General features: G+C 34.1%; 1 protein-coding gene across 1 annotated transcript; it reads right to left on the bottom strand.

Moving 5' to 3' along the window:
- Positions 1-28: 28 nt before the first annotated feature.
- LOC149797967 (signal peptidase complex subunit 3-like) lies at positions 29-27,257 on the bottom strand. Its single transcript, XM_089963049.1, has 5 exons — positions 27,085-27,257; positions 16,174-16,247; positions 13,432-13,508; positions 8,074-8,189; positions 29-4,623 (listed from the first exon to the last, which is right to left on the bottom strand). The coding sequence occupies exons 1-5, from the start codon at positions 27,225-27,227 to the stop codon at positions 4,491-4,493; spliced, it is 543 nt and encodes a 180-aa protein (XP_089819175.1). The 5' UTR covers positions 27,228-27,257; the 3' UTR covers positions 29-4,490.
- Positions 27,258-27,770: the final 513 nt, after the last annotated feature.

Here is a 27,770-nt window from a genome sequence, read left to right on the forward strand (position 1 = left end):
AGAGAACAGATAAAGATGATTATACGTGTAAATTGACAATAATCTTTATTTCATCTGGAGATAAAGAAATAAACTAGTAGAAATTTCAGTCATGACAACAATTCTTAAATGCTATTTCAAAGTAAAGGAAAGACACTGATAAAAAATACAGACTAGACTTTTTGCTTCAATACAAATAGTATCAACATATCTTGATTTAAAAATACATATATGTACCAAATTCTAAAAAAGAAGGTAATTCTCTGGAGAAAACAAAATAATAGCTCAAGTAATGATAATCATTTCTGATATATCCTTACAGGTCTAAGCACTGAAAACTGCAAGAAAAATTGTTTTTTTGTATTATTTAAAAAAGTCATAAATTTAGCAGCTTTATCCATTTTGTAAGTGAATTTGTTCAAAAGAACCCAAATATTCTACATTCTTGTACTTAATGCTAAACAATCATTTAATTTAGTGCCATCCAGGGTGTGTGTATGTGTCCCCCTTCCTTGCCCCTACATGCAGGCCCCCATGATGCATGGTGGTGTGTTTTATTGATATGTGATGGTCAGATGATTCAAAAGTAAAACCATAACAATGAAATAATAATTGAGAATTTTTTGTATCCAATACTTAAATGTGACATTCATTTCCATGACATTCTGATATGAATAATGACCATTCCTGCACCCTTCTTTTTCCACAGGTGGTAAATATTCATTTATACCTATTCTATAATCTGCACAAAATTGACATGATAGTCATTGCATAAAACTGATTACTGGTTTATTACAGAAACTGATTATGAAATTGTCCACTCTTGGTAAAGAGGTACATGCTAAAAACATATAATTTTATTAAGCAATACATATACCTGTATACAGGCTTAACAATAAACAAAAGTACAGTGAGTACACTATATACCTTCCTTGTGTTTAATAGTCCTTAATGTAGGAACTAGTAGGATATGTATAATTGACTATGGAGATTTTTTACACAGGGTGCAGTTACCTCAGCCTTTGGTCAAGAATGGTCTTGAACTAAACTTCGTATGCAGAAACCATTTATTTCTTAATAGACTTGTGATGAGTGTGGCCTCTAACCCTTACACCCCATAATCCATTAATTTCTTTTTTTACTCTAAAAGCCAGCCAGCCACAGACTTTGGTAAAAGAACTTGCAAGTGAATGAAAATTTTCCTGCACAACCCATTTTTCTTTGAGTGACATTGAGCCTGGCCTTTTACCCACAAATGAACAGATCTTTTTCATAGCCAGAGTGCATATCCTCCACAAATTTTGCCGAAAGATACAAACACAAAAATTGAGGGTGGTATTAGAAAAAAAAGGAGGGAAAATGAAGAAAAAATGAAATTGCCATATTTTATTACCCATCACTTAAATATCCATCCCACATTCTTCCTGCTCCACTTCGTTTGGTCTCTACTGAAATCAAAATCCTCACACGATTCCCCCTTTAGTTGCATATTAGATTTTATTGATCGTTTCTAACCATAATCTGTTCCCTATTGTTCTTCTTTCAGTCCAAGTGACCTAAACATGTGACGATTCAAGCCCAAAATTAATAGGCTTCTTCTTTACCTCAAGTTCAAACTATACATAAAGTTTTTCCCAGCTCTGTGGCATAAAAGTAATGTTCTAGCTTGGAAACCATTTTTCTTTTTCAGTTACTGTGACACTAACCACTGGTTACTCCAAAAATTAACAGGCCTCTTCTTTACCTAAAGTACAAGCTGTCCTCAAAGTTTTGTAACTGTAGTTGTTAGTTAACTGGAGCTATAGCTTGGAGATAAAAAAATTTATTTCACAGTGACCTTGACCTTTTGATGCTCAAATCAAAAGGTTTCTTCCTTACCCAAAATAAAGCAACCCAAACAAGTTTGTTAACTGCAGATGGGCAACTCGAGTTACTGCATGGAAACAAAATTATCAAACAATGGATGGAAAACATTACAACACACTACTTTGTGGCAGCAAACAAAAATAGAAAACAATATCTTACAGAGTTTATTCTGATGATAAGAAATGCAATACATTAAACAACATCCATTTGATTTTTGGTTCACCTATAAATATTTTATGAGACTGTTAACACCCATTTCCAATTCAAACTGACAATACAACTCATTTGGCCATTCACCAGAGAAATAAAGGAGAAACCAGGGCTTTTCATACTAAATCCGGGGACTCAAATTGCTAATGATCTTGCATAGATAATATAATGATATTTAGAGGCTCTTACATGTATATACATGAAATATATTGAATCACATTATTACAGGTCAGGTTGTGTTTTAAAAATCTTATGTCAATCAAACACAAAACTGATATTCTATCAATCACAATGTTGTAAAGACTGGCAATGATATTAATGTAACATTGCTGTGTTCTACTGCTATATGATGTGATATTTATGTCATGATGATGTGATGTGAAACCAAAGACTGTATTGAAATGACACTGATGCCAACCAAAGACGGTATTACATGATGTTAATATAATATTGCTGTGTTATATCACTGTATGACATCATATTTATGCCAAGACGATGTGATGCCAACCAGTGTGTCACTGTGTTTGGCATGATGTTAATATAACATTGCTGTATTATATCACAGCATCTGCCACCACAATGGGTTCCAATGTGACTTTGTCCGCATTAATGATAATATCATTAAAATTTGTTCCTAGCTACAGTCCTTATGTATTCGTTCAGTTCAATAATAGCCAAGCTTTACCCACCTCTTACTGTCAGTCAATCTTTGTTTATACCACTAAAATATTTAGCCAGTTTAAGTGTGAAACATTATGTAATAACAAGGTGACAAGGCTGTTGAACTTTGCAGCAACATGGTTCAATGATGGTCTTACACAACAGGCAGCTTTCATTAACATTATGCACATGTTTCAGCTGATTTCCTTGAAATGTTCACTTCACACATGTTCACCAATATTCACACATGTTCACCAGTATTCAAACATGCTGAAATATTTGTATAACATGGTAAAAATTTGTAAAGAATTTAAACAAAGAAAAGAAATGGAAAATACTGGACTAATTAGTGACAATACCAGTTCCAACAGTTAATCACCTGATTGAAGGATACTATTTTGTCAGCCAGCATAGTGAAGTTACATCAGAAGATTATCAGAGACCACTCGGTTCTGCCAATGAAAAACTGTATCCTTCTTATAATACTTTCGTAAGTGTTATGATGATGCTACAACCTCTATACTACGGTTCAAGTCCATAATGAAAAGCCCTAGTTTATGAAAATCAACAAATACTACATAGACTCATGTACAGCCAGCAAGAAATGTACAATATAGTAGGTATATACTGGATGACTGCAAAGGGTAAATATTTATATTTAGTATGTACCATATATATACTCATATGACAAGTCCAACTGCAAACTGCATAGATCCAGATCTACTGTTGCATAATGCACAGGCAAATCTGGGTCTATGTTGCTCTGTAAGGATTAATCAACAGAACAAACTACATAAACCCTGATATGCCAGCACATTATACAACAGCAGACATGGGTCTATATTGGTGGCAGTCAGACCTGACTTGCAAGTATATATTGCATTTCTGATCTGAAGGTGATTCATATACCTGTTTCTGATTTCAAAAATAATACCACTGCTGATGCTGCCATTGCTTACATAGGCAAGAGAAAAAAAACTTTCAATGTCAATAAAAGATAAATATTCACTAGAAATGAGAAAACTAGCATAAACAAACAAAAAAATGCTTTTTTATAGCCAACTCTGGTTATGTACCATGTTATAAGGAAAAATATTCTGTTCTGCAAATGTAACATGGAATACATTAAATAAATTCAATGAGACAACATTTTGCTACAGGAGATACAACTCCTAGCCATCCAAACTGCACACCAAAACATTGCCCCCCCCCCCAACTCTACAGGTCTCAAAAACTGGTCCACAAGATTTTACAGATAGAAATTCTGGAGGTGGCTCACATGTATGACAATCAGCTGTAATGGCCAAATAAAATTAGATACTCAAGTGCAAAGTAAAATAAAAGATTAACCAATCAGATGCATGAACTGAAATAACCAATCAAGTTCATAAAATTTAAAATACTGAATAGCCAATCAATGCCAGTGGACTGATATGAACAAATTTGATTTATGAATTTTGCCAATATGACTAATCAGATACCTATTTTAGCAGACTGTTTACTCTTTACAAATTTAGGCTTACATTTTATTGCTACAGGCAATGAGTCAAAGCTTTAAAAAAAAAGGCATACATCTATGAAACAGTTCTTATACATAATAAAATGTCCATAAAAGGTAGCAGACAGGTCTGGTTTTTACATAAAAAATAACAGTATTGAGATTGGTTAATAACATGGATATTAGTAAAATAAGATCAGTTAATGACGTGACCTGCAAGTTTTGCATGGTCAATTGCATGGAATATTGTAAGTGTTATAGTATTAAATTTGTTGTTTCACTGCAGTCCTTGATGACTGTATTCATCGGGGAATGAAAATCTGTGACTCCCCTCGCCCATCACTTTTGGCAGTGTTCCAGCATTGGGAATAACATTCCATGACAGGGTCAAGGTCACATTCCTGTTTCCTCTGAAAGTAGAAAGCCCCGCAGAAATGAACCATGTTCAAAGGCATATCAATCAACTTAATGACTTGTTGCTTTCACAGTTCATGACAATAAACAAGTTTCTGTCATGATCCAATACATATGCAAATTTTATTTCAGGGACCTATGTAATACTTAACTTTTCAATTATCCCCAAGTTATAATATATTATCTATATAAATATATATATACATTATCTATATAAATCTATCTGCTGTTCTGGAAGATCACCTGTCATGAAATAACATAGCAGTACTTTTAATATACTATGATATTTTAACGTAAAGACCTGTAATGAAAGACAACCTATCTTGGAAGACTTCTGTTGGTAGAAGACAAGATGCCAATCCAAATTCATGTTTATCAGGAATCCTAACATAAATCCAAAATATATGCAGTCCCTCCATAATGGATAACAAATTAGTTAAAAGTCTGTAACAATCAGGGTCCAGTGGCAACAAATGGTGTAACCATTCCTTCAATTTCAGAACCATGAAATCCTTCAACACATTGACCAAAACAACAAGTATAAACAAATTTTCCTCATGAAATAATTGTAGCTCCCTTGTCTCTTCATCTTTGTGATCATTTTTCACATATATTTAGTCTAATCAACTGAATTTTGTGTAATCAACATTCTATTTTTAGATTAAGAAACTGTATTATATGTATCAGTCTGTCATAATGGTGCTGAGTTACTTTTTTCCATGTTTGCACAAATTCTTGTTTACAATTTCATCCAAATTTTAAAAAAATAAAATTAAGTATAATTCAAAAAGCATAAATGTCAATTAAAAATCATAATCCTTTTGTAATATTCAAAATGGCTGGCATCTCTGTAGAAGCAATGGTATCTCAAGACAGCCTTCAAAGTGTGAACAATGCCAAGCAAAGCATTCACTCTAACAAAATATTTAAAGTACACTATGGAAAGTATAAGACTTAATCTAGAATCATATATTAGACATTGTTCCCTGCATATTTTGGTACTGAGAATACAGCTGATGCTCCCTCCTACATATCTGGGAATTGTGAGTACACCTGATGTCCCCTTCTGCAGATCTGGCAATTGTGAATACACCTGATGACCCCTTCTGCAGATCTGGGAATTGTGAATACACATGATGTCCCCTTCTGCAGATCTGGGAATTGTGAATACACCTGATGCCCACTTCTGCAGATATGGGAACTGAGAATACACATGATTTCCCCTCCTGTGTGTCATAAGAGGTGACCAACATGTGTAGCCTGTTTGATGTGGGATGCAACTTGTTAGGAGACTGGTTTATATAGACAATTTCTGACCTTGTATTTGAATATTTTTACCTACTTTTTTGAAGTTAATATTTATTTTGTAATTACTTTCTGTTGAGTTTTGAAACTTCTTAACCTTTTATCTTTTGTCTCATAAAGAATATTTATTATTGTTGTAAAGGTTTGTCCTCATGGGAATTTTGAAAAAAATGTTTACTATTTTAGCAAACTAGTTGTGCACAAAATGGTAGGGATATTTTAAATTACACAAAGAAATCATTACACAAAGAAATCATAACACAAACAAAGAAATCATTACACAAAGAAATCATAACACAAAGAAATCATTACACAAAGACAACGTTTGAATCCTGCATTATCTGGGCCTTCCATACATCAACAGTTTAAATCAAATAATAAAAACAAACAACAAAACAAGAAAAACCACAAGAACTACTTCCATGGCAAATTCCAAAATTGTTATTATAAAATTTCTCTCTCCACACAGCCCACCATGACCCCTTTCTCCAGACATGAAGCAAGGTCATAAACCTAAAGCTATCACAAAAATTACCATTTTATTTTGTGTGGGAGGGGGAAGACACTTTGTCTCAGATGGCTTTTTTTTGCCTAAAATGTTTTCATGTCCTGTAGTTTTCAGATGTATAAAATAATTATATTTATGCACTTTTGGTTTTGGACATAAATGAATTTCTCTAAAGTGAAGGACTGTATGTGTGAATTGGATTTTTAACATAGCTTTAACAATTTATCGGTCATATCGCTATGATGTCTGCAGTGTGATAGTTTATAATGATTTCTAGCACTGGGGCATCATGCTGCAGACATGTAGCATAATGTCCCACCCAGCCATATTATCCTGACACCAGGCCGACCAGTCCTAACACTAACTTCTTAATGCTGAGCACCAAGTGAGGCAGTGGTTAGTAACACTTTTGTTAGTCTTTAGTATGACTTGGCCGGAGATCGAACCCATGACCTTCCGCATCCGAGGCAGATGCCCAACCCACTAGGCCACCGGAGCGGGATAAAGTGAAGGACTGGGATGAATAAATTCTGACTGATTAGCATCTAAGCTATACTGTTTATTATTCCTGAATTTTACTGTTGACTGAAATGAGACAATATCTGGTTTCATTCATTAATGCATAACAGGTGATTATTTCTTTTCCACTTAAGGAGCAGCCTGGTACTACTGTATGGGTGTGATTTTGTTCCTTATGACTTGGATTTTTTCTTTATTTATTCGTTTTTAGACAAGTAATAAATTATTTGTTTTTCATATGGCAAACAAAATAAATACTTTTTGCCATCCAAAAAATAAACAGAAAATATGATAGGAATCTTCATGCTAATAACATGTGTACAAAATTTGGTCAAAAATTTTGTAATTCAACTTTTCGTACATTTTACTTCTGACCACATACCAGGGATCCGGTTATCAACAATAATCATACCCATATGAACAACGTATCTTCCCAATTTCCACCTAGCAGTTGAGATAGACTTCCAGATAGATGACTGACGAGACAGAGCATATACAGAAAAGCCATCCCTGAAAATGCTTATCAGGAATCCCAAGCATCAATTTTGTGCAATCCATCCAGAAAATATGTTTTCATTAAAAATAGCAAACCTTTATTATTTTACTATGAACCTATACATATATGTAAATTGTCAGAAGCAACGAAGGTCTGATGACTCCAGAACCATGAATACCCGTAAAATATCTGACCAAAACAATTACCATACACGTTAGTCCTCACAAATGAAACTGCATCTTAATTTTCTCTTCATTTCTGTGACCATTTTTTAAAACCTAATTAGTCTTATTGATTTGTTTTCTTTCTTAAATTTTTTTGTACATTGAGCAACTGGACACCATGTAACAGTCAATCATATCAGCGCTGAAGTACATTTGTCATTATTTGTATCCACATAGAAAACTCCTGGTCAAAATTTCATCCAATAATTTTTTTTTATCTTTCTGGAATCTCATTAACATACTTTCTAATGTGGAATTTTTACCCCAAAAATGTTATGAAATATGTCTGGAATGGAATGGAATGGTTAGCATCTCTGACTATACCTTTGCTCTAAAGCATCGGGGAAAAAACTTGAAAAAATAAACCAACGATATTAGTGTGACTAAAACTTACCTCAAACCATTTCCATAGTCCCAGAAGTAGTACTTGGTGTTCATACTTCTGTAATCTAGGATGGCATTTTCTCCCCTTCTGATAATTTTATCCCACATGACAACTTGATTAAGTTTCTGAAAGACAGAGAAATCTTATTTATCCTATCAAATATACTTGCTGACAAGTCCAATCGCAAACAACAAGGCCTGTTAACTATTTAACTATGATAGGTAAAGAACAGCATGCAAGAAATAACGACACCTTTATATATATATATATATATATATATATATATATATATATATATATATATATATATATATATATATATATATAATCTTCACAACTGTATTGATACCCAATGGATTACTTTTATCTTTCACAAAATATTTTTCATTATTATTATTTGGTACTGCAGCATCATCTGAATTTATGATTTTTATGTTGTTGCTGATGGAATGCAACTTTATTCTGGACAATGAAGCTGTCCATGATGCTTTTTAATTTTCTTTATATACTGTAATCCATCTCAATGGTTGTTTATTCACATGTTCAGAGCGCAGAGATGCTTCCCCTTGAGTCAGCCAGGAGAGATGACTGCTAGTAAAGAAACATGTCTGACACAGAAGAATTTAAAACGAAAGCAAGAGTTCATCCAACGGTCTAATGCTCTACTAACCAAACATGCAATCCAAGAATCCAAAATAATATTCTTTCTTTGTTTTAAGTGCTGTGTTCCAAAACCATCTCTGATAATTCTGTAAAATTCCAACTTATCCAAGTTAATAACAAAACTTTTTTGCTTATGTCTGAGTTAACATGCTCATAAAATACCTGTAAAGAAAGTCTTTATCTTTTGCCTTGAACTTGATATTGTGGTTAGAAGATTACTGAACATGTCTCCATCTATGACAAATATAAACACATGCTTAAATCTACTTATACTTTTGGGGGGAAAATAAAGTTATCTGTGTCTGTATTTTGGATTTTTAATGTAGCTTTTAAAAAATTTCAGTCATATCGCTACAATGTCTGCAGTGTAGCATATTATAGTGATGTCTAGCACTGGGGCTTCATGCCACAGACATGTAGCATCATGTCCCACCCAGTCAAAATATCCTGACACCAAGCTCACCAGTCCTAACACTAATCTCTTAATGCTAAGCGCCAAGTGAGGCAGCTGTTTGTACCATTTTTAAAAGTTTTTTGGTATGACTCGGCAGGGGTTCGCACCCACAACCCCTGCATCTGAGGTGGATGCTCTAACCAATGAAGTTATCTAAGTGGTAGGATTTATGGTATTCTATTCACAGACTGTGTTAAATGATAAAATTCCGTTCATCCTTGTTTGTGCTATCATGCTTACAGGCCAAAAAATGGCTATGCCAAGGCAGTTGACTTTACAATCAATTTCAGAGTGCTGACTATCGACTTCTTCACTTAAATAGAACTGAAATATGAAACTGCTCAAAATTCACTGTATGTGCGTGTGTGTGATTTAGATTTTTAACATATATTTAACAATCTCAGTTATATCGCTACAATATCTACAGTGTGGCAGTTTACAGTGATGTCTAGCACTGGGGTATCATGTCCCACCCAGCCGCATTATCCTGATACCAGGCTGACCACTAACCTCTTAATGCTGAGCACGAAGCAAGACAGCTGATAGTACAATTTTGATAAGTCTTTTGGTATGACTTGGCCAGGGTTCCATCCACCAACTCCCACATCCAATGGCAAATGCTCTACCACAAAATTCACTTGCATATTACAGATGTCTGTGTTCATCAGCTCAATGAAGTACAAAACTCCATTCAGGAGGGGTAGAAATAACAAGATTTTGATGTTGGCTGCCATGTTGGTCATAATGGATGGAATCAACAAGACACCAAAAATGTCTTTTAGTGAAAATCCAATGATGATACAAAAAATCCCTTCCCTTAGCAGTGATACCGTGATTTTCATAGACAACCAAAACTGTACATGTGTGACAGGTACTTTTTTCAATTGGGACTAACCAAGCAACAAAAAATAGTCTTTTATTTGAAAGACCATGTTGAAAAGACCATCTGTATAAGAGAAGTGATAACATGATTTTCAAGATAGACACATTGTGGCCATACTGGATACTGCATCAGCACTATTTTCATGTGAACCAACAAGATATCGTAAGAAATCTTTGTGACAACCCCATGTCAATACAACCAGCCATTCAGGAGGAGTAGCTGTAAGAATTTCAAAATGGTCAACATGGCAGCTCCACTGAATGTCAGATTATCATCATTTTCATGTTGTACCAACTAGACAACATGATACATATTTGTGTGAAACCCCCATATTGATATGACCACCAGGTTAATCATTGTAGTAACAGCGAGGTTTCTGAAATGGCTGCTGTCACATAGTGGTTGTAATATTTGACATCTAAGGAGCACCTTTTTCATTAACCGATTCAGCCCCAATCCCGTCTGTAGGCATGATGAGGCTGTACCCTACTTCCAAGCTCTGCAGCATCAAGGTCATTTAAGATACACCAACGTGGGTGGTATTAAAAAAAAGCAGACAGATATAGCTCTAAAATGATATCAAATAATCTGGAAGTTCTAGTTGCACTACAAAATAAAGAGAGAAAAACCTAAGTTTTTGGGCCTGTTTTTTTTCCACCCAAAATTCACTTGCGATCGGAATGCGATTTTGGGTCCGGATTTTAGACCTTTTGGCCTCAGATCTAAGGCATACTGGTCTTAACTGCATACAGACAGGTGAACCTTTGCAAAAACTAGGATAAGGTGGGCATTTGGAATAAATTGCGGTCTCCATACAAAAATGACAGATTCATTAAGCAAAAAAAAAAAAAAGACCTCCAACTTTTACTTTTCTGCTCATGCGCAAGCAAAATAACCACTGGAAAATGATGTTTCTAATACAACTAGGCATTAGTCTCATGGAAAATCTGTTGAAAGCTGATGTATTATGAAGTATTCAGAAATAGCCCCCCAAATGTCTTTCCTACGCACATTTCAGGCAAAAATGACAAAAACCTCAGGGGCCGAATGAGTTAAGGACCAACTAGACCGTGGGAATGAATATATTTGTAAAGTTTGGTGCCAATCCTATCAGCAGGTCAGGAGGAGTAGTGATAACAAACTGATGCCTGACATAAGCTCTTCTGTAAAAGAGGAATAACCCACAACCCCCTCTTTAAATAACCCATCAGATAAATGTGAATGAGAAACTGACTCTAAACACAAAACAACCCAAGCCTCTGAAGCATGACATTTAGGTCACAATTACCTTCTTTTGGTAACATTGTGTTGTATATATAACAAGCTGCATCTTCATACCAAGCTGCTTGCTTCTGAGTTCAATAATACCAGAGAGAAACTTAACCTAACTACAAAACTTCACCAGTCACTGAAGGATGAAATTTAGGAACAGTAACCTACTTTCAGAAAGATGGTATTGTACTCATCAAGAAACATCTATATACCAAGTTGTAGGACACTGAAGCTAACAATTCATGAGAAACTGATCAAAATGCAAAACTTGACCAATGTTTCTAGAGCAAAACTTTAGGTTACAGTGACTTATTCTGGTATAAAAGTGTTGTACTTATTAAGATGTATTTTCACATAAAGTTGCTAACAATACTTGAGAGACTGATCTGAAGGCACAACTTAAACTAAGCCACTAACATACACAAACATTTTCACAGTGACCTACTTTTGTTACAATAGTGTTACACTTGCTAAGATGCATCTGTATTCCATGTTTCATTACCATGGTACTTAACAATGCCAAAGAGACTAACCTAAACACAAAACATGGACATTGTGTGATGGACTGATGGCCAAGGGTTAACCTATATGATACTTCCACATCTGAGGCATGGTAAGCAAAACAATTAAGAAAAAATGCCATACCATCCCCTTTTTCGTGTGACTATGAAGCACAGCATGCACAAGAATGAGACCTAACTGCAAACTTAACCGAAGTCAATGAAACAGTGGTCAAGGTTGCATACTCACGTTGTATAATATTGCAATTGCCATAAGTAAATGAATAGTGGTCAAAGTTGCCTACTCTCATTGTATAATGTTGCACTTGCCAAAATGCATCCATATACAAAGTTAACTGACTCTGAGGCTGACAATGCTTCAGAAGCTTACCTAAATGAAAACTTAAAGAAAAAAATCATAGGGGCAGTGATGTATGAGAGAAATCAACTGTGGCCAGCAATAGTAAAGAAATAACAGTAATTGCAAACTTAATAAAATTCAAATGTCTGAAATTTAGGTCACAGCAACACTTTTGGTTGAATAGTGTTGTACTGTATGTACAAACTCTGGGGCTCTCACAATATCTTAGGAATGGACCAAAATGCAAAATTCAGTCCCTGAAGCATCAAATTTAGGTCACAGTGACCTCCATTATGTTATCTGCAAAATGCATCTACAGTTATGTACAAAGTTGCATCACAGTAACTTACTAATTAAACAAAAAAACTTAACCAAAATCACTGAAGCTAATTAGGTCACATGCATATTATGTTTGGAGGAATAGTGTTGTACTTAACTAGACAGATCTTCATACAAGGCAGCATGACAAATTTTATAATATATAGTGTGCTCCACCAGGGCAAGTTGACTGCAAAATTGAACCTGTTCTTGGGCGATTTTGGCTTGTTCCAAATATGACAACATAAATACTGTATCACAACAAATGTAGAAGAAAAAAAAACAAGTTAAAATAAAATGTAAGATATTTTCTGGAAACAGTATAGTTATTTTACAAATACTGTATCACAACTAATGTAGAAGAAAAAAAAACAAGTTAAAATAAAATGTAAGATATTTTCTGGAAACAGAGTATAGTTATTTTACAAATAAAGAACTTTTCTTTTTTTTCTCTGGATCCTAAAACTATAGGCTTTACATAAAGCTTTATGAACTAAGCAAGACCCTTTCTTTCTGTCACAATTTTTTTGACTTGCTCATTGGCAAGTACCTTGCAAACTGGAGCTTGCCAATGCTGAATTATTAGCTTGTCTCGGGTGTTGGGCAAGTTGATTTGTAATGTCCTGCTCTGTGGTTCACAGTGTCTAAAAAACTGACCTAATGCATAATGTAACTAGGGTGTCGTATCAGACAGACAAGGAAACACAATATACCAATTCCACAATTATGGCCGGGCAATAAAACAAAATATTTATCACACAATCCTTCTTGTTTATAGCAAAAAAAGATTAAGAAAGAGGAGTCTATCAATACATTTTGACAGTTATTCATCCAAACAGTTAATGGTCACATTTTAATAAAGTTATCATTTGCCTTCTGTACAATGCTGGTAAAGCAATTACAGATGAGTACTTACATGGTTCTGAGTTGTGTATTCTGCTGTCAGGTAAAGAAACAGCTGTTTCACATTCCAATTAAATATACTGGACAGATGTAGTTCAGTTAAGGAAAACATACTTTAACAATGAACCATAATGAAATGCATCCATATAGTTCAATGAATATATTAAATTCACATAAAACTATATATACCTATATACCTATATATATATATATATATATATATATATATATAAAAACAAAAGTAAGTTAAGGGTACCCAGGACCATTTTAACATAGATCCCAAGTTATAAAAGGGTAACAGAAGCACACAACAGTCATCTGTTGAGATGAATACAACAGCAGAACATGCCTTGATGGTTATCTTGTTCAAGAAATCAAGAAGGTTGTTTAAATACAATTATTGTAGGAATCAACATGTCTTAAAGATGTTCACTTTTGTAATATAAACATTTACTGCACTACTTGATATGAAGTGATCAATACATTATTGATGGCACTGATATGACATTACTTAAAAATGGTGGATATATCTGACTGCAGATCAGCATCACTTGTTGAAAGCCATTTTATGCCTGGACACTTTCAGTCAAATTGTCAAAGACTGTTAGATTTTTGGAGAAGCTGTTTTTCAAATTTTTCTACTTTTAGTAACACTGAGCATATATGACGTTTAAATTGGCAATTGTGGTTGGACAGACAACAGACACATAATGATGCAGGACAATGCCATAAACTCAGTGTTATGACCAAGTCGGCTAAGGATTGAAAAGTCTTGACAATAGGAATCTTTCTGTTGTTGTCGTTGTTGCAGGGTTTAACATCGTTTTTCAGCACACAATAGGCTATACATGACGGCCAGTATTAATGGTGGAGGAAGAACCCGGAAAACCCCGGAAAGAACCACCGACCCAAGAGAAGCTACTGGCATGCTTTCTCACATACCCACATTAGCTGAGGAATCTTTCTGTCAAACCTGGTCTAATTCTGCTGAGAGCTTTTTGAGAAGTTGTTTATTTTTTTATTTATAGTTTTAATAATGATGGCTATATTTGATGGCAAAATGAAATTTGTTTGTTAAAAGGTCTTCATGCTTGGATTGCTTTCTGTCAAATCTGGTCAAATTCTGTTAGCTGTTTTGGGGAAGAAGTCATTTAAAGGTTTTTCTCTTTTTTTTTTAGTAACAGTGGCACTTCTTGTAATCAGCACTTTTATCAATCTTAAAGACCTTCTCATCAGGTCATTGTCAAATTCTCACTTGTAGTTTTTGATGAGTCAGGTAATTTACGTTTCTATTTTTAGTAACAGTGGATATATTTGACAGGTTAATCATTATCATTTCCACAAGTTTGTGTGAGACTTGCACCAGGATGCCACCTGTCAAATATATAGTTGAACTCTGAACAGTTTTGAACAAAAAGATGAAAGTGCTCACTTGAGTGAGATGAGCAAAAAATACTGTTGGCATTAACATTAAATAGCTATTAGAAATCATAACTTGCTAATGGTGATTCATTTCAATGAAAACAACAGGTTTTGTTCTGGAAAACGTTCTAGATTTTGCTATTATCTGTAGATATTTTCCTTGAACAAGCTTGTGTCCACTAATATATCATATTTTCCAGGTTGCATACAAAGCTGTAATGGATAAAATTTCTTAAATAAAATTGATTAAACACATAATTTGGTAATAAACCAAACGTTTATTAGTCTGAAAAGAAAAAAAAGTAAATCATAAAAGAGAAAAAATACATGTGAACTATGGGTAATGACTACAGCTGTAGAAACCACATCAAGAATAGATATTTTCTTAGTGCTGTGATTCGGTACTCTAAATCCTCATTCATTTATTATTTAATGGATGATAGTGAAAGTTTACTTATTCTTAGACATTAATAAGTAATGATTCTTACTTGGAGATAGATATTTAACTAAGCATACAAAAAAAAATCCACAACTACCCATAATTTGGCATCACTTGGATCTTTAACCATGTAAAGAATTTCAAAATTTAAAGACATTAAATACTCCAACATTTTAATAGGGACTGGTCTAAAACAGTTACTTCACAATTCACGTGTCTCTAATAGCCACTTTCAACTCATTCCTGATGTTGTTGGTAACTGAGTACGCAGTAGAGTTAATGCCATAACTTATCATGGTAAACCATGCACAGTTTTATTATAAACACTTTCCCACTGACCTGGCTATACAGCTATACAGAACATGCATAAAGTTTAGTCAAAGAATATTTGAAAAATTTCAAAGTAATTGGAACTTTATTTTAAATATCTAACTTTTGGACCCATTTTCAGGGACCCTAAAGGAATGGGCCAAAAACTAGAATCTACATGGATAGCACATATCAGGTACATGTAGTTTATGGTGATTTTTCTACCATTGAAAAACATGGAGCCAAGAGTGGGAATCTTTAAATGAAATTAAGTCAAAATGGGAAATTTACAAAGAAAAGAGTCTTTCATATTTTAAAAATTAATAATGTAGATACTTTGATGCTCTATTCCTTGCTGCACTCATTTTGGTAATTTTCAAGGGAAAACAATATCAGATAACTGTAGAAGTCCTCTTTGGTCAAACTTTTACACTCAAATTGGGAAAAATAGACCATTTTGGCACTGAGAATATGGCCAAATTTTAAGCTCCAAATGGCACCAAAATTCCCCGACTTATGCATCATGGATAGATGGAAGGGATCACAATATTACTGATGTGGGGATAATTTGACTTTAAAGGATATCAGACTGCACATCAAAGACCACAAATCCTAAATCATTCTTTTCTCGAGATGTACTGTAGTCAGGAACACTTTTCCTGGAAAAGAAAGGAAAAGAGCAATAAAAAGTTGAATAGAACGACACATTTTAGATGCAAAGTCAACTATACAGCTGGATGAACATTAAAGAACAAGATTTTTTTTTAAGACAATGGATATTTCACAAATCTCTTTAGGCCAGACAAAAATAATGTTTCCTATTGCACTGGCTTAAAAATTAAGATAGGTAGGTTGCTGTTTTTCTCAAAAACATAATATACTAAGCACTTAAAGAACTTGGCAAAAGCAGCTCAGATTCTCAAATCAAGTTTTGGAATTTATTACTATTTTTTGTTACATTTATTTACGGGGTGGGGGGGGGGGATGCATGGCTTGGCAACTAAAAATGGATGGTTGGCCAACTGGAAACACGTTTTGTTTTGGTCGTAGTGAAAGTTCCTACTATCAGAACCATAAGTTTCAGATTTAGCCTAAGTATGATACATACAGTGTACAGTTTTGCTACATATGCTAAAGTATAAGAGTGTACTACCAGTTTTTGGATTAAGTCTACAGTTTGCTACATTATAAGAGTGTACTATCAGTTTTCAGATTAGGTCTACAGTTTTGCTACACATGCTACAGTAAAAGAGTGCACTATCAGTTTTCAGATCAAGTCTACAGTTTTGCTACATATACTACAGTATAAGAGTGCACTATCAGTTTTCAGATCAAGTCTACAGTTTTGCTACATATGCCACAGTATAAGAATGCACTATCAGTTTTCAGATCAAGTCTACAGTTTGCAACATATGCCACAGTATAAAAGTGCACTATCAGTTTTCAGATCAAGTCTACAGTTTTGCTACATATGCTACAGTATAAGAGTGCACTATCAGTTTTCAGATCAAGTCTACAGTTTGCTACATATGCCACTGTATAAGAGTGCACTATCAGTTTTCAGATCAAGTCTACAGTTTGCTACATATGCCACAGTATAAGAATGTACTATCAGTTTTCAGATCAAGTCTACAGTTTGCTACATGTCACAGTATAAGAGTGTACTATCAGTTTTCAGATTAAGTCTACAGTTTGCTACATATGCCACAGTATAAGAATGCACTATCAGTTTTCAGATCAAGTCTACAGTTTGCAACATATGCCACAGTATAAAAGTGCACTATCAGTTTTCAGATCAAGTCTACAGTTTTGCTACATATACTACAGTATAAGAGTGCACTATCAGTTTTCAGATCAAGTCTACAGTTTGCAACATATGCCACTGTATAAGAGTGCACTATCAGTTTTCAGATAAAGTCTACAGTTTCTTACATATGCCACAGTATAAGAATGTACTATCAGTTTTCAGATCAGGTCTACAGTTTTTCAACATATGCCACAGTATAAGAGTGCACTATCAGTTTTCAGATCAAGTCTACAGTTTTGCTACATATGCCACAGTATAAGAATGCACTATCAGTTTTCAGATCAAGTCTACAGTTTGCAACATATGCCACAGTATAAAAGTGCACTATCAGTTTTCAGATCAAGTCTACAGTTTGCTACATATGCCACAGTATAAGAATGCACTATCAGTTTTCAGATCAAGTCTACAGTTTGCAACATATGCCACAGTATAAAAGTGCACTATCAGTTTTCAGATCAAGTCTACAGTTTTGCTACATATACTACAGTATAAGAGTGCACTATCAGTTTTCAGATCAAGTCTACAGTTTGCTACATGTCACAGTATAAGAGTGTACTATCAGTTTTCAGATTAAGTCTACAGTTTGCTACATATGCCACAGTATAAGAATGCACTATCAGTTTTCAGATCAAGTCTACAGTTTGCAACATATGCCACAGTATAAAAGTGCACTATCAGTTTTCAGATCAAGTCTACAGTTTTGCTACATATACTACAGTATAAGAGTGCACTATCAGTTTTCAGATCAAGTCTACAGTTTGCAACATATGCCACTGTATAAGAGTGCACTATCAGTTTTCAGATAAAGTCTACAGTTTCTTACATATGCCACAGTATAAGAATGTACTATCAGTTTTCAGATCAGGTCTACAGTTTTTCAACATATGCCACAGTATAAGAGTGCACTATCAGTTTTCAGATCAAGTCTACAGTTCTGCTACATATGCCACAGTATAAGAATGCACTATCAGTTTTCAGATCAAGTCTACAGTTTGCAACATATGCCACAGTATAAAAGTGCACTATCAGTTTTCAGATCAAGTCTACAGTTTTGCTACATATGCTACAGTATAAGAGTGCACTATCAGTTTTCAGATCAAGTCTACAGTTTGCTACATATGCCACTGTATAAGAGTGCACTATCAGTTTTCAGATCAAGTCTACAGTTTGCTACATATGCCACAGTATAAGAATGTACTATCAGTTTTCAGATCAAGTCTACAGTTTGCTACATGTCACAGTATAAGAGTGTACTATCAGTTTTCAGATTAAGTCTACAGTTTGCTACATATGCCACAGTATAAGAATGCACTATCAGTTTTCAGATCAAGTCTACAGTTTGCAACATATGCCACAGTATAAAAGTGCACTATCAGTTTTCAGATCAAGTCTACAGTTTTGCTACATATACTACAGTATAAGAGTGCACTATCAGTTTTCAGATAAAGTCTACAGTTTCTTACATATGCCACAGTATAAGAATGTACTATCAGTTTTCAGATCAGGTCTACAGTTTTTCAACATATGCCACAGTATAAGAGTGCACTATCAGTTTTCAGATCAAGTCTACAGTTTTGCAACATATGCCACTGTATAAGAGTGCACTCAGTTTTCAGATCAAATCTAGTTTGCTACATATGCCACTGTATAAGAGTGCACTATCAGTTTTCAGGTCAAGTCTACAGTTTGCTACATATGCCACTGTATAAGAGTGCACTATCAGTTTTCAGATCAAGTCTACAGTTTTGCAACATATGCCACTGTATAAGAGTGCACTATCAGTTTTCAGATCAAGTCCACAGTTTGCTACATATGCCACTGTATAAGAGTGCACTATCAGTTTTCAGAGCAAGTCTACAGTTTGCTACATATGCCACTGTATATGAGTGCACTATCAGTTTTCAGATCAAGTCTACAGTTTTGCTACATATGCTACAGTATAAGAATGTACTATCAGTTTTCAGATCAAGTCTACAATTTGCTACATATGCCACAGTATAAGAATGTACTATCAGTTTTCAGATCAAGTCTACAGTTTGCTACATATGCCGCAGTACAAGAGTATAAGTTTTTACATTTAGTTGATGATACAAGCTCCTGTGCTCATTGTTAAACCTCCATATAATTTCCTCATTTCAATTTACAGTACAGTATTACATGAAATAGTTCCTAGAAAACAGGCTGGTTTCTTGAATGTGTCCCTCATTTGTGGACTTTACGACTATCTAAAAAATTACTGTGGACATTTAGACTAGTTAAAGTGAGTGTTATGCATATATACCATATCAATTTCTTTGTGTCTATACTCTTGTATAAACTACTAATCCACATGAATTCAGCCGATTTGTGACAAAAATTTAAACTGCAGATCAAGGTAATTAGCAAAAATAAATACATTTTTCATAGTTTTCTGTAATTATAGCATGTAATATATAGACTACTCTTTTTATGCTCAGATTTTACACTTTTTTTGCCATTTATACTATTGATAATTACACTTATATCTCTCTTGGGGGTTGGCATATGTGAACATACAACAAAGCATTTCTGGTTCACATTTAATACAATTTCCTTTTGATCAGGTACCTGGATAACCGATCATTAGGATCAACGTGTACCTGGTAGAAGTCTCCTACAATTTCAACATCTCTATATGAGAGATTCCATTTTTGCAAAGACTGCCCTTTTCTCCGCTAGAAAGAGAACACTTGAAAATCTAGATTAATCTGATTAATTTGTACCAGTATTTTCATTTTTATTAGAATAAAGCATCACTTTACATCACTGTTGTTGTATGTTTGGTTCTTGTTGAAACTTTAATCACCAGTGGTTGGGAATAGCTACCTCATACAGATGGAAAACTGACATAATGGATGTAATCACTGAAAACAGTACAATCTGTGAACATAGTAATCTAAAACATGGACTTTTGTGAGCACAAGGCAGAAGGAAGGTGGTCCCTTTACCTCCTTCAGAAGATTTAAATAATCTATTTTTCCATGCTGACATTGCAAAAACCATACAAGCCTATGTAGAGATGAAATAACAAAGGTACTGTTGCTTTGTCGTGGGTCTTTTAAAGATGTTTTTCTTTTCCAACTTTTGAAAAATTATGGCTTCCAATTTACTGAATACAAGAACATGTACTGTATCTTCATTGCTCAAGGTTACTGCTTGTCCGTATTTGTAACCACCACTTGCAAGTAAATAAATGAGGAACATCCCTCTTGCTAAATAAGCATCACACTTTGATGTTTCTTTTCTTCTTTTTCATCTAGCACATTGTAGATAATAAAGAAAAAGATATGAACATTCCTTAGTGTTCTTGGAGCGTTTATTTGTTCCTCAGTTCTAAGTTGGGTCTCTTCCCCCGCTCTCTTTTGTGCACCTTCTTCCTTATCATTCATTAACCTCTCTCTGTGGAAAACTGCACAAGTTTAATTAGATGGTGATGATGATTAACATGAAATTATATTTATAAACAACATAAAGAACTATGGACAAAAAAAATGTAATCATAATCACTACTGCATAAATTTATCTTAATCAGCTGAATTTAACATTAGAAATAATCAGCTGAATTTAACATTAAACATTTTCAGCATATGCTTTAGTAATACTCTCAATGTTCCCTGACTGCCTAGCTCTCATCAATTAAAGACTTCATTGTTTAAACAAAATCAAAAATATATCCATGCCTTTTAAGTTTGTGATTCTACTTATGTTTGTAGAATTTTTCACTGTGTGTTTGCGTATGGGAATGAATGTATGCATGTAAAAGTGTCCTTCTCGCATCACGTATCTTTCGCTTTATGATTCAAATCATTTTGTACAGTCAACTACGTAGTAAGCCTCCTTGAATTGAAATTTCACTGTTGACACAATATGTTACATCAGACATGATTTTCCTTTCTGATAAAAATAAACAATTAGGATTAACTTAAAAGATACTATAGTGATCTAATTTGCATCACAAATAGTGCTAACCACACCGGACTTCTTTCAATGTTTAACATGATGAATTGGTTTCCTCAATCATCAAAATAAGATAGTGAAAATCAAGAGAGATTTGCTTAGATATCTATTTAAAACTTTTAATCTTAAAAGGTCAATCGCATAGTGAAAAAATACTGTACTAGACATTATCTGCATCTCCCATATATTGGGAAAACAGTCTGAATGGGGCACAAATCTTATTCGTCAAATTTAATGGTGCTCTTTTAAAACCAAAGCTTTGTGAGTAATCTTGCTATTTGTCACTGAAAATGACAGAAAGGTTTCACAGCAGATGATGTTGTATATATTATTTGAAAAAATATTACTTTTCTTGAGAGAAAAGAAAAGAATATACTTCAGCTTGAAATAAAATCACTGCCTCCATCCAACAAAATTATAAGGCTAGTACCTTACAGAAGATGAATTTGCTATGTCTATTTTAATTGCTGAACAAGTTGTAATATGAAAGCTCTCATTACAGTAGGATGACTAAGCTTATACTATAGTTGTTACTGAAAGACATTGTGCTGGCATTAGAGTGCCAACTGATAAAAACAGGAAGCATTAATACTGATGCCTTTTGTAGCAACACTATTGCTATAATAAGCAAAGAAACAGTGGGATACCAAACCATAGGCAAAATACTTGTCGGAGAGATCAGTAAACAAAAAAGACATTTACTCAACAAACAAGAAAATATTTAGTGGACTTGTGTCAAATTTGGATAAAAAAAACTGAGCTCCTTACAACAGTTACTGTAGGATGATTTACATCATTACATAGGAATACATATACTTAACACGTGCAGATACACTAGTACAAAACTAAAACATGATATGTCTAGGTTGTTTGTTTTATTGTTTTTCTAATCTAAAATATGGTTTTGTACTCCGAAACCCACTGACATGATCATGTTCAAGAAAAAACAATTTTCAGTAATCTTCAGGAAAAAACAAAGCACCACCACTTTCTGTATATCCCAGTTACATGTAGCATGTATAAATGGTAGACAGTTATGACTGGTGCTGAAGTAAAACTATCCTTTGGGCAGTTTAAATAGTGGCAATTGAAGGCAAAAAGGTCAGGGTAGAAACCACCCTTTCACAGATTACATAACTGACTGACAATAGCTAGTAAAAATTATTTGAAGGCTGCAATGGCTGAGCCCATTGTGCTAATTTTGCATAGGTAGGACCAGGAAGTGGAACAACCCATTTTAGCAAAGGAACCAGATGCTAGATAGTGTACAAGAACAAAACTTATTACATATCATTACCTTGAATGAGAATGTTTAAGCCAAATGTATTTTATTTTTGACAAGTTTCTGAACACAGGCAACATTTCTTTGAAGTCAGATTTCACTGCATAGAGAGCATGATCATTTCAGTTATCGGAACAGTGCTCAAGTGTAATTCCTTTTTGAGCATTCAATAGCTTCATTTAAAAGTAACATTAATTATTAAATGGATGTTCTTGTCTTATAAATTGACTGATTTCAAGCTACCATACATTAATAGTTCTTCATTCTTAACCATGAAATTGGGTGGGGTATTTTTTGCATGTGCATTGCAAAACCATTCAAAAATTGTACAAATATTGGTTGGCATTTAAAATCAGTCTCCTTCCATTTACTCCATTTTCTTACTGCTGCAAAATAATCTTCTTATCTGTTACGATATTAGTTTGAGTCTTTCCAGTATTAAATGTCAGGGCTAGAACTCTTGAATTCATCCACTGATGTTGAGACAAATAAGTTCCCATTTAAATGATGACATGTTAAAGTTCTGTGATGATATATTCATATGTTGCTAATTGTACTGCAATTTAATCAGGCAGATAAAACTTCTGTAGAGTAGACAAAATGCACTGTTTATAAAGGAAGTGATGCATGTACTGTCACATGATTTTGTCTTTTTATTTTGCAAGGTATGATTTCGTTAAAGGTTCATCTCATTTTATGTGACTTCACACAACTATATTTAGTCTATATTAACCAAGTCATCAAAGAGAAGAAATCAACATCTGTGATAAGCCCAGAATGCTGTCACAACATTGCTGAGCCCATTTCCTGTAAATGCTGGTGCTTAAAGATAATGTACTTTAGACAATACTTATCTTAGTCATGAAAACCTAACATCTGAAAACAGACATCAAAAAAGATAATCAGATTACTTACCTTTACCTAGGAACTAAATATTGGTTTTCAATTTGTATTAGATAAAATGTTGCCACTTGTGAGGGGTAAATGTTCAATTTTCAGCCTAAAATCCACCTAAGAGGGTGGCTACCCATGCAGCGGACTTTGTGGATAAAAATGTAGGTGTTAAAAAAAAAATGGCTGCATAGAGCAGGTGGCTACTGGTGTGGGTCACTGTATACGATGGGGACAAATGCGCTTGAAAAGTTGCAATGTCTGGTCTGTCCAAATTATTCAAAATTTTGGCACTTCTAGGGATAAAGCAAACTTTATCAGGGATGGTCCTGGCGTTTAAAAAGCTGTCACAAAAAAAATCGCCAACCTCAATATTTTGTCGCCAATTTTCAAAAAGTGTCGCCAAAACAAGTAGTGTACATTTTTCCACGTGTTAATTTAGTCTATTAATGTAACAGGCAATGAAAATTACAAAAGATGGGTTAGTTAATACTTTAATTACAACAAGCATTAACAAAATGTTACAAAGTGTTACATGAAGATCCGTCGCAATTTTAGGGCTGCCCACTTGTTGAATGCAGTTTCAAAGTCTAATTTTTCACATCTGTACATGCTGATTCTCATTAACTTCTCGAGAGATGAGATGCAGAGCTTATTTCTGATGTCAGTTTTTATGAGGTTCATCATACTGAATTCACGTTCACAGTCTACAGTGCTGACAGGTGACACTAGTAGTCTCTCAGCAGCCCCCCCCCCCCGGCTAGCTTCACAAAGCTTGTAGCGAGTTGCTTCCTAACTCCCAAGAATGATCACTGAATGCTGCATAAATTTTCTCGACAAGAAAAATAGGATCTCCATTCCCACGAATGAAACGTACACGAGTCAACACCTGGCAATACTGGACCATATATATAAGCATAAATTCACACCCAATTTAGGGATTCTTTCACTCCTGTATTTTGAGAAATAAATAATTATTATTAATTATGCAAAACTGTTTTTTTTTGTTTTTTTTTTTTTTGCTATTTCTTGTTGCGGAGTTTAAGTCTCTGCAGCCGTAACACGGGACTGATGGCAAAAGGAAAAGATCAATGAGTAAAATGCTGCACTGGCGACAGATGTAATTGTGATTGAGATTTTTTCCATTTGCTTTGTATTTATACACAGTAGTTGGTACTTCAAAGGATATCAGTTTTCTATGAAGGTTCAGCAAAACTATTGTATTGGTATATGTATAAAAAAAACAAGGATTAGCCATACAATTAATTGTATCTGTTCTATTCGCATCTTCAGAAGTCGGTCAGTTGTAGGTATAGTGCGGTAGCATGATTGACTGTATCGCAGCATACAGTCCTCAGCCCAGATGTCAGCATAAGCAGATTATGATGTAACAATGCACTGTAAAGATGGGGTTGTCAATAAGAACAAAGGATCGTTTGTGTAACAGATTGATTCCAATGCATTGCTTAGTCAAGTTTGTGGCTTCCTTTCATTCTGCCTTTTAATTTATCCAGTCCAAATCCATGATTGTATGTACAAATTAAATAACCAAAAAGTATGTCGCCAAAAAAAACACCAGATGGGATATTTTTGTCGCCAATAAGGAAAAAAAATCGCAATTTGCGACATTGGCGAAGCCTAGGACGATCCCTGCTTTATGAATGTATGTTTTGGAATCTGGAATACTATACCTTTGTCTTCCAATAATATGGAATCTGCTGGAGGACAAAATGACCATTTGAACCAGTTTCCAATTTTACAGAACATGCAAAGAGTTGCATAACACAAGTAGCATATGGATTACACCTATTACATATCTCTATTTTACAATTTCTTTTTTTATATATTAAAAGATAAAAATGCTCTTACTTTATATGATAAGTTGTTCTCTTCCTTTTTATCTTCTGACATTACTGGTGGCAGAGACCAAATGTGCAAAGCAGGATTTGTGCTGGGGCATCTAAATTATGACTGCTGACATATGCATGGAAAGAAGCACATTTCGATTTAAGGCAGTGAGTGTAAAATTACAGCTATTCGATACCTTATCAAAAATGTGCATTGAAACAATATAAAAAATAAAACAAACACATGTAAAAGCTAATATTTAATTACCAGATTACAGTATTGGCCTTGATTTATCAAATGCCAGTAGCTGTGTTAATCTCTAGGAATGAAATGCTGTAAGAAAATGTAGCATCATCCTACAAGGCTCATTTTTCATTGTGGATTTAAATTCGTGGTTCAGGGCAACAATGAACATTGATCCCCCATGAAATCTGATGATGCAACAGTAATAGGCTTCATTAATTAGAACAAAAATGAAAACCATTTGTTAAACATTAATCCTTACCACAAAATTCTCATCATCAGGGGTTAAACACAACAATTCCACTGCAGGATATTGTGTTGATAAGTCAATCATCTCAATGTCAATTTCTGAATCAAATGAACTAAATGGTGGTTGTGTAGATCTTTGTGAGAATGAGATTGGACTTGAGGAGCACTTTTTTTGGCATGTTTGCATTTTCAGGTATCAGCAACTGCCAATATGATCTTTATAATTAATTTAATTAATTAAATTTAAAATATTTGATTATACTGCAACTACCTGTTTACCCATCAATAAAATTTTGCACAGGAATTAAAGTCAACAGCACCGGAAGTAGGACAGAGTTGTGCAGTGAAGTAATTTGGTGATAACTTTTTGGAGAGGTTAGGATAGAGGATATTTTGGACCAAGGTTTGCTTTAAACTGCTCTATTTTGGTCAAACTAAAATATGTTATACATGCTGACAAATGTTTGAATTTAATTAAAAATGTTGTGTTAAGTTCTATTGCGTAGGAATAGGGTATGAATGTGTTAAAGTTTGCTCTTATTAAAATTTATTAAAATTATATAAAATACAATTTTTGGGTAACGTTTTAATGTACTACTCTATGCTCAAAGGTAATGATTGGTTGCCTCATTGCAGGGTTTCCTTCTGATTTAGTATTCTTCGGAATTTTTTTTAGTCTTGTGGGTTTTCTGATTCTCCAATATGGCGGCCTAAATTCCCGAAAAAAATTAGCGTCGTCACTTTTTTTTTTATCTGCGCATTTAACGTTTGTACCGCCGTAAATAATACATAAAGTGCATGGTAATTAAATTATATGTTTATATGTTTCAATTTACTCCATTTCAGACATTTAATGTTGAACAATACTTATAAAACATAGATAAAACAGCGTAGTTTGCATTGTAGCATATACAAATGGGCATTGCGAAGAAACCGTTGAAATAGCTAGCAATGGCTCAAAGAAACATGGAATTTGCTTACTGACTGCATACAAAAGTCAGTCGAAATAAATTTATTAATGACTAGCGAGTAGGCCCCTTTGTCCGCCAGATAAAAATGCTGACGCCCCTGCACAATGCGTACCAAAACACCGTTGGTCTCTGCCTCCAGGAATGTCAGATAAAAGACTAAATAACAACTTCGTCTACTTAAACAACAGCTGTTTGCTAAGCCGGTACTGAAGCAAAAAGTTTTGACTTACACAATTATCTTTCCTGTATTGATTGAAACTAGCGTCTTGTGGTCATTAAATACAGTAGATAAGAAACATAAAAATGTCAATCCTGCCATCACGCTGAGCGTGAAGGCAAAAATTGTATTCAAACGAGACAGAAATGTGTTCATTTTCTTTTCCACATCCGCAACAGGAACAGGAAATGTACTAAAAGCAGACTGGTATCTTGAAATTTACTATATCACGAAATTTCGGTCGGGTCAAATACCTAAACTCAAACCATTGAACCTGACGAGTGCCTCGCTCAAGAAAATGACCGAGACGTATAATAAATAAATAACTAAGGCTAATTTTTTGAATAAATTCTACCTCATTGTATAGATTCCTTTGCTTCATAACAAATATGAGCCATAAATTCAAATTTGTTTTTAAGAAATTAACCTATATGCAAGGCGGGGGGGGGGGGCTTTGATAAACTATGATTTATTTAATAATAATAGTAATGAGGACTTTGTAAGCTTTACAAGCTCTAAGCGCTCTACAACATTAGACAATACCTATAACATAAAAAACATATATAATGATATTATTACAAAAAACAAACACCATGAAATTAAAAAACATTAAAAAAACATGCTGACAATATTTAAGATACGGAACATTATTAGGTCTTTAAGTTTGTTCTTGCAGTCGAAATAATTGAGTTTTAGGAG

This window comes from Sinohyriopsis cumingii, chromosome 6 (assembly GCF_028554795.1).
Source record: "Sinohyriopsis cumingii isolate HCF-2022 chromosome 6, ASM2855479v2, whole genome shotgun sequence".
Taxonomy (NCBI): domain Eukaryota; kingdom Metazoa; phylum Mollusca; class Bivalvia; order Unionida; family Unionidae; genus Sinohyriopsis; species Sinohyriopsis cumingii.

Excerpts from the sequence above, each read along its gene's own strand:
- LOC149797967 (XM_089963049.1), bottom strand. The coding sequence starts at position 27,227 with ATGAACACATTTCTGTCTCGTTTGAATACAATTTTTGCCTTCACGCTC. Across the intron at positions 16,248-27,084 it reads AATACAGGAAAGATAATTGT|GAAAAGTGTTCCTGACTACA; the intron begins GTAAGTCAAAAC and ends TTTCTTTTCCAG. Across the intron at positions 8,190-13,431 it reads AATACACAACTCAGAACCAT|AAACTTAATCAAGTTGTCAT; the intron begins GTAAGTACTCAT and ends TCTGTCTTTCAG.